The following is an 8,949-nucleotide window of genomic DNA, read 5'->3' on the forward strand; positions in this document are numbered from 1 at the left end:
AGCTGAGCTGGGCCCTGCCGCCACCTGCGTTGGAGGCGCGGCCACGTCAGCCTGCCGCCGCATGCTCCGGCGGCATGGCCCGCGACGGTCGACGGCGGCTGACGGCGCGGAGGACCGGCTAACGTGCCGCCAGACAGTACGGCGGCGGGTCCCTGCCGCCACACACCACGGCGGCATCCTCCACGTGTCGCTTGGGGGCTCTGCCGCCACATACAAGGTGGTCTTTTTTGTCAATTTGTCTCACAGGTGGTCCTTTTTGTCAATGATTTGGGGCAGGTGGTCTATTTTGACAAAATTTCGCAAAGTTGATGCGAACCGTGGATGTCGGCCGCGCGGCGTTCGCGGCTATGGCGGACCTGCAGTGGCGCGCCATGTTCTCGGCCGAGCTCGACGAGGCGACGTCCCGCGAGATGCACGTGTTCGCGCGGGAGGCCGTGGCCTTCTCCCTCAAGCCCAACGTCTCCGACTTCTTCCCGGCGCTCGCGGCCGCCGACCTCCAGAGCATGCGGCGCGTCTTAACGAGGCACCTGGAGAGGGTTTACCAGCTCATCGACCAACAGATTGATCAGCGCAGCCATGTCCGTGGCGGCGGTCAGCGTAAGGACGACCTGCTGGACGTGATGCTCGACATGGAGGAGCAAGGGAAGGACGACGTCGACCTCGACGACAGCTTGGTGAACGTCAACCGGGATTTTATCAGGGCTTTTCTCACGGTAAGCATGCGGATGCATATCACCAAACGTTTCTTGCACAGCATGTTCAAATTTTCAGTTTGCTTAATAGTTCCGTTAACTTACTAAACCTTTAGGTCATGCTTCTCCATCTCCTCCAAGACAGGCCGAATATTCTGCACTAGATTTTTTTTAAGACCAACGATCTGACTCAATTAGTTAAGATAACACTTTATGTCGGATCAGAGAACCTGAAACAAAAGCAACCAACAGAGAACATTGATAAACTCTAAATTTACGAAAGTCGCGCATCTCGATGTTCTTCGATGCACCCGGTATAAATAATTGGGGAAAGACCATAGACATGAACAATCTCTTACTAGCATTTAAGTAGTAACATAAGTTGCCCACCACAAGGACTGAAAATATTTGCCATTCCCATAAAAATAATAAAAGAATGGAACACGCCTTGGCCGTGGACACACCCCTTATAAGGCAAGTTCATGAACCATTTCTTCATCACTAGACTGCCAAAGGAGAAGATCATGATGATAGTAGGATACAATGCAGAAGAAACCGAGGCAGCACTAACTCTTCGACATCAGTCATAAGGGCATCTCCAGCTGGCCGACGCATTTCGGACGTCCGAAATGTCCGTTTGCGTTAGCTCGTGGACGCCATGTGGCCAAGGGCGACCGTTTGCGTCGGGTACCTCCAGCGGTGCGGACGCATTTTTTCGAGGACAACATCAAGCTCGCTAATGGCGTTTTACGAGACCGTCTCGTTGAGAACTGCCGCCGGCGATTAACTGTTCCCGCGTGACGCAAACGGACGTTGAGCGACCGTTTTCGTCCGCCGTGACCGGAAATGCGTCTGGGCCCTGCTCCAGCGGGGCGACGCAAAGTGACCGGGCCGTCCGCGGAGACGCAAACCTAGCCCATATGGAGACGCAAACCTGGCCCAAATATGCGCCAGGTTTGCGTCTCCGCGGACGCGGAAAGTGTCCGCGTTGGGTGCATCCGGGCCCGGTTGGCAGTGAGTAGGTAAGCAAAAGATTTTTTTCATTACTATTGATTGGCCAAAAGGACCATCTTTACAGAGATGGTTAGTCGAGTTAACCTAAAACTACAATGGCCGTACCTACTCGCCGTCGCGTGGCCTACACCTGCCTCGGTTACTCGCAGAAGCGCGACCTACTACTGGCCGCCGGAGGGGCCGGCGCCGTCGTCGAAGCGCGAGCGCTTCGCACACTCCGCACGCCGGGCACGCCGGCGATCGGACATCTCGTCCCGCCTGCGGCGTTCGAGGGCCTCGGCCAGAGAGGAGTCCCACATGAGTGTCCTGGCCATAGAGTTGGCCTCCTCCACCGTCGCCAGGGCCGCCGCCTCCTCCGCCGCAGCCTGGGCCGCCGCCTCCTTCGCCTGGGCCACCCCCTGCAACCCCGCCAGCTGGGCGACGAAGCGGGCCCTGTCCCTAGCCGCCACCGCCACCGCTTCGTCTCTGGCGGCGATGGCGACCGCCAGCTCCCGGTTCTCCTGCTCGACCCGCGCGGGAGAAGGGGCCCTCCGCTGGAGCGAGTCCAGGTTGGAGCATAGTAACCCCCAGCCATGGCGATCGCATAGCTGTTGGCTTCCTCCTCCGCCAAACCGCGCCTGCCGGCGCTGGGCGTCCCCAGCGAGGGTCTCGAAGGACGTGACCAGAACGAGCTGGTCGCCGGCGCAGTCGAAGCGGCCGAGGACGGGGGCGTCGTCGTCCGCGATGTCGTGGATGACGGTGTCCGCTGGTGGGGTCGCCGGAGGGGCCGCCATCGCCGCCCGCGCCTCCGCGAGCTCCGCCCTGGCGTCGGCGAGCTCGACCATGGCGTTGGAGATCTCCGCCCTGGTCGCCGCGAGGCGCCCTTCGGCGCGCTCTGCCGCCTTCGCCACCGCCTCCACAACCTCCGCCTGTGCCGCCGCCGCCTCCAGGTCCAGCTGTTGGGCCTCAACGCCGGCGGCGACTACCTCCTCCTCCTCCTCCGGGTGGAGGTGGCGGCACATCTGAACAACGTGCTCCCAACTAAGGTTCTTCCTGGCCATGGATGGATGGTATGGTTTAGCTTGAGGTTTGTCCGTCGCCGCTGCCGGTGTCCACCATATATAGCCACGGCGGGGCGGGAAACGGCGTTGCCGCGCAGGTCGTTTCCCGCGCGCGCGAAACGCCAGCGAAACTTGCCAATGTTTTGGGCACGCGGGAACGATCGTCGTCACGCGGGAACAGTTAATCGCCGGCGGCAGTCCTCGACGGGACGTAAAACGCCATTAGCGAGCTTGACGTTGTCCCCGCTAAAAAAATACGTCCGCACCGCTGGAGGTACCCAACGCAAACGGTCGCCCTGGGCCACATGACGTCCGAAGGCCGACGCAAACGGAGAAGAAATGCGTCGGCCCGCTGGAGATGCCCTAAAGACCAAGCTCGGGTCGCGTCCACGTTGAGGCGCCCTCACGAAGCACATACAAAAATAACAAGAAAAACCTTACAATATTCAGTCTATCGTGGGTGTTTTACTACCTCCTCTATGTTGAACTATCGGTACCTCTCACATGTACATGGGCCTGCAAAAAAAAGTATTATTTTTAAGTTTTTATATTTTGTTTGCTTTCTTTTCATTTTAATTTTCTTTCTATTCCACATAATTTCCGTTATTTGTTTCTTGATTTCTTCTCCCCGACTCCTCTCCCTCCTCATCCTCTTCTTCTTTCATCATTTCCTTTCTTACTTTGTCTTTATTACTACTTTTACCTTTGATTTTAAAAAATTCACATCATGACCAGTTTTAAATACCAGATCATTTGTTTTGATATATATAAATAGTTTTTTTCTTATGTATGCGCATCACTCATAAATAATTAATATTCATTATCAAATAAAATATTTTTCGAATTATATGAGTGTTTTAGTCAAATGATGAATATATTCAATTATTATTTTTATTTATGGATACATGTAATAAAATAAAATTGGCATCCGAGATGTATGGAAGTAAGAAACTATACTTTAACAGTATAACAAGATTATTAAAGTAAAAAATCTAAAAATATTTTTTACACTAATAAAAATGATAACAATATTTGTGATAATGGGCCGCCCTAGTTGTCAACACATGTTGTAACTACTAGGCCATGCAACGTCTATTTGCTTCAAAAGCGGTAAATACGAGCCCCCTTACTTTGCTGGGCTGGTGGAGGCAAAGTGCTTAGGTTGATATGATTAATAGATGTTTTGAAACGTTATTAAGACAAAAATAAAATAATTAGCAATTAAAGCATGAACCTCGACATTGAAACGATACATGATATGTAAGTTATGGTTGGACCATCTTGGATAAATAATACTTTAAGTATGTACATATTTATCATCATTACTATTCTATGTTTATTTCTTCTTGATAAAATATACTAGACATGCTCGACACTTGAAATATTAATATGACAAATGGACCATACAAAATTCGAATATGTGAGTTACACATAATGGATGACATGTAAATAAGCATGCCCAGTTTTAAATAATAATAAAATTACTTACTGAAATATGTACACGTGGACATAATATTTTGTCATATACTCCCTCCGGTCTCTTTTAATTGACTCGAATTTAGTACAACTTTGTACTAAATTCGAGTCAATTAAAAAATAACGGAGGGAGTATTTACTAGCTTTCTATTTAACTATACTTAGTTTTAGCAGTTCATTCTAGTAAGATTGTGACCATTGTTTTTATATGTATTGGGTGAAATTTATGTACTAAAAAATGGGAAACATTTGTATAAATATAATTATTCTAATTCAGATTGTGAATAATGAATATAAAATTAGTTAAGTAAGCAGTTGAAGTTGAAAAATGTTGACTATATGATGTTTGACGGAGTTTCTCAGAAAAAATGTCTTATTCGGCGTAGTGTTAATTTGGTTTCTCACATGTGTGTGGTGATACTCAAGACAATTGAAATTGATATCTGAACATGGAAATAGTTGCCACTTGTCCTTCACGACAAAACTTTTTGTCACTTTAATTCTAAAATAGCAGCAGTACAAATTTTGCTGCCATCATTTGGTCCTGTAATATATATAGTTGCAAATTTCAGGACATATTTCTTGCAGCCATCGACACAATCTCGAGTACAGTTGAGTGGGCAATGGCTGAATTACTGCAAGATCAACGAATTATGACAACACTACAGCAAGAACTCAAAATGGTCCTTGGCTCAAAGACACACGTTGAATACTCCGACATCAACCAGCTTCCCTACCTCCAATCAGTTGTCAAAGAAACACTTCGCCTACACGCGGTTGTGCCACTGGTACCAAACAAGGCAGAGGCCACGGTGGAGATACAAGGCTACACCATCCCCAAAGGGAGCACTGTGTTGGTGAACTTGTGGGCGATCCATCATGACCCTGAGGTATGGACGGAGCCGGACAAGTTCCTCCCGGAGAGGTTCATGCAGCACGAGAACTTGTGGGCAGACTTCAGGTTCATCCCGTTCAGCGCCGGGAGGTGCATCTGCCTCGGCCTGCCGCTCGCGACTAGGATGCTTCACGCCATGCTCGGCTCGCTGTTGCATCGTTTTGAATGGACACTGCCACTCGATGTCAAGGAAAATGGTGTGGATATGTCGGAGAAGCTTGGGTTGACGATGACGATGGCTACTCCCCTGCAAGCTATAGCCAAGCCAAGATAATATAATGGTCGTAGACTTTTTCTTCCGCACAATCTGCACTTATGTTGTGCATAAAAAGCGAATAAAAGTGATGGGAAATAGGTATATGTTGTTGTGTACTGCGTCAGAAATTACACGATGCTTTCATAATATAATGTATTTGTACTGTAAAAAAACTCTAAAGCTGCACTTTGTGGCCATATAACGCTGACGTTTTGGGATTTTTGTTGGACATAATGCAGCACCGCCGGGTGGGCATTCAGTTCTAATCAAATATTCGATTCGGTTTATTAGGTTTTTCTATAATTCAGGTTGTACTAAATGGGCACTGGAATAATATTGGTTTTCTAATTAACCGGCAGTTCGGTTAACCGATAATATAGGTCCATGACTCCCCATCCATGTCTGAGCTTCAGCTAAGTCATTTGCAGCTATATAAGTAACTATAAACTCTGCATATCCCGCCATTTCACCCATAAATTCCTGAAGAAAAAAATTGCCCTGCCAGAGGATGCTTTGGTTGTGCACATTTGCAAGCTGGGTAGTTAAACCAATTGGATTCCAAAATTCAGAAAGCATACATCATGGTACATGTAGAATTAGAGGTGGCTTTCAAAACAATATAATTCTGCCAAATAGATTTTGCAATAGCTGGTAAATCACCTGACAAAATTCTCACTCTGTGATAATATATCATAATCAATATTGTAGTCATGTGTTAAAAATAAAGTGCCATTTCCTTTTTAATAAAATCAGATTAGCATTAGCATCATACAGATCTTGGTTAGTGGTTCATTGACATATCGAATCAACAGATGGTTTGAGGGAATTAAATGTACAGTTATCAAAAGAACGTCGGTTCATTCCACAAACCAGGATACTTCATCAACGGCTCCCAGTCTGCAGATTCGTGCAATCATTAGCAGACACATCGAATCAACAGATGGTTAGAGGGAATTAGATGTACAGTTATCAAAAGAACGCCGGTTCATTCCACAAACCAGGATACTTCATCAACGGCTCCCAGTCTGCAGATTCATGCAATCATTAGCAGACACATGCAAATTTGGGGGCGATCAATCCTAAGTAGAGAGGCATGAATGATTTATATATACCGACAGAGGATGAGATACTAACAATAGATTTGGCAGCTTGACACATTAATTCTTTTTTCAGATTCACAGATAAGGAGACGTGGCACAACAAACAGGCAAGAACACGTAAAAAAAGACATTCTTGATGCTCATATCAAGTTTTCTAATAATAGTATTTATTTTGAAAGAATTGATAGGCTGCATCAAGGAATGTGTAGATTGGAGTGATAAATGTAAGAACCACTTGTATGGCAATTTGGCTCAACCAATATGCCATTGGGTAGAGTCTGATAACACTCACCATTTAGCACAAAGGTATTCATAGCTTAGATTTAGGAAATTTAGAATCATTACTATCAACTGAAAAAACTCATTTGTAATTTCAATAGTTCAAACTAAGCAATTAAGATTGAATGGGCATGAGGTTAGATAGACATGATAGATGGGTGGTGCGGCGTGTGCGTGGGGCGGCGGCGTTTGCTGGAAAAGAGTGTTTAGCGATTTGATATTTTCTTTTCTTTTTTTAGCTGGCGCTTTGATGATTCGTGGGTGGATTGTGGGTGTCCAACACTGTTTTTCCACTAAACTGGTGGATCAGATAATTCGATGGCACAGATTAATCTGCCACTTTAGGTCTTTTTATATTTGTGGAGATAACTTGGCAAATCAGGAGTCCGAACCTTGAGTTCTCATGCATATAGATATTTCTAAAGATCGAAGCAACAAATCCTCTTAAATGATTTGTGCCTAGTCAACTGGGCATAAGTAGGTAAATTAATTGGATTCAACTACATGGAGAATTTTTAAAGGAAGGCACACCTTGCCAGTCAATCCCTTGGATACCAAACAACAATAGTTCATGGTAGGTTTCTTTCAGCCTGTCAATCACCTAACAACCTGAACCAATCAAATTTCTAAGCAAATCCATAGAATAATTAAATTGTGGATGCAAGATATAAAAAAACCCGGGTCTAATCTACAGGGATAATGTTCTTCAGCTCATACTGAACATTGCCACCCCCAGACACCTCTAGAAATGCATAACCGATACAAGCAAGGAGTGAAGAATCCTTATAAATCATAATTATTACTTATCTTCGTACTGATCATTATTTGTTTTTACTGTAAGCTGATAACTTCTAGAGGTCCCTTCGGGGACATCCGATAACTTCTAGAGCAGTAGTTACCTGCAATGAATGGCACATGTAGCCCTTGGGCTGACAAACTTGTTACCAGTTCAATTTTCTCGAGTATTGTCACTTAAAATCCAACATCAATCTAAGGCTGAAAACGTCATGCTAGTTTCATCTTCTTTGATCGACCGACCAATCTGATAATAAAAATTTAAGAACAGTAGAAAAAAATCAGTAGTTTAGTTATACATATATAATTAAAAGATCCATCACGTAAATACAAGAATAATAACAATGCAGGAAAATTATAAGATGCTGAATAATAATAATCTAGAAAAATTATCAAAACATATGCTTACAGGTTGAGAAGTAAATACAAGAGTGAATCGACATATCTTCTTATATGTATCTTTTCTGTATTCAACATTTGCATTCGAGCATATGTATATTGGAGAAACTTTGTCAGCATCATAACTTAACTGGCAAGAAAGAACCAAGCTATATTATAAAAAGAATTGCAGATTTCAGAGAGTCAAGCTTTGCCATACCACATCTGGGCAGCCGTCCATTTTGTACATTTTCGCTTGTCCAAGCTAGAAGCTAAAATTCTCTAGGCCTTACTGGCTATAATCTTGAACTCCGGCTGCAGATAAATAAAATAAGCACACCGGGAAAATCACAATAGCATTGAAGAAGGTGCTGGTAATCATGAGTTGAACATAACAGACAAAAGTGTATACATCTTTCTTCATCTGATCTTCCTTATCCTTCAGTGTCGCATAGCACAGATGATAAGGGGTAGCCCGATCTTCTCAGTAAGCAACGGTGGTGATAATGATCACGGGGTGATGGCAGCGGAGAAACACGACGATGTAGTGGATGATAACTTGTATGACGCAACGAGATCTCTCGATTGGTCCCTGTCGCCAATGCAACAGCTCTCAACCCTGCAAGATATTCGCAACTCCACACACTTGCGCACGTAGCCGCCGACCACGAAGCGGTAAGTTGCAACCGTCTAATTCCCAATGGAACAGCAGATCACACAAAACTTAAACAGGATCTACACAATATCCAAGCAATATGGTGTAGGTAATTCAATAGTTTTGCAGAACAAACAACTAAGAACTAGGGTTTATCTTAAACGTGGTCTCAAGCAACTTGTGGGGCGTCCCAGGGACTTATATAGGCGTCTGGGACGACCTCAGGTCCAAAAAGTACGAAAATAACCGACCCAGAATAGATCTGGTCGAGACAGACTCGGACTGGTCCGGTCTGGAATCCGGTCGACCGGGCTGTGGACCGGCCGGTCCGGTCTGTGGTCCGGTCAACCGGTCGGCAACCGGAAATCT

At 45.5% G+C, this 8,949-nt stretch overlaps 1 protein-coding gene across 1 annotated transcript; it reads left to right on the plus strand.

The window, feature by feature from the left end:
• The first annotated feature begins 347 nt into the window (after positions 1-347).
• Positions 348-5,391, plus strand: LOC124646845 (geraniol 8-hydroxylase-like). The gene is made up of 2 exons (XM_047186894.1): positions 348-713; positions 4,795-5,391. The coding sequence occupies exons 1-2, from the start codon at positions 348-350 to the stop codon at positions 5,389-5,391; spliced, it is 963 nt and encodes a 320-aa protein (XP_047042850.1).
• The last annotated feature ends 3,558 nt before the right edge of the window (positions 5,392-8,949 follow it).

This window comes from Lolium rigidum, chromosome 4 (genome assembly GCF_022539505.1).
Source record: "Lolium rigidum isolate FL_2022 chromosome 4, APGP_CSIRO_Lrig_0.1, whole genome shotgun sequence".
Lineage (NCBI taxonomy): Eukaryota > Viridiplantae > Streptophyta > Magnoliopsida > Poales > Poaceae > Lolium > Lolium rigidum.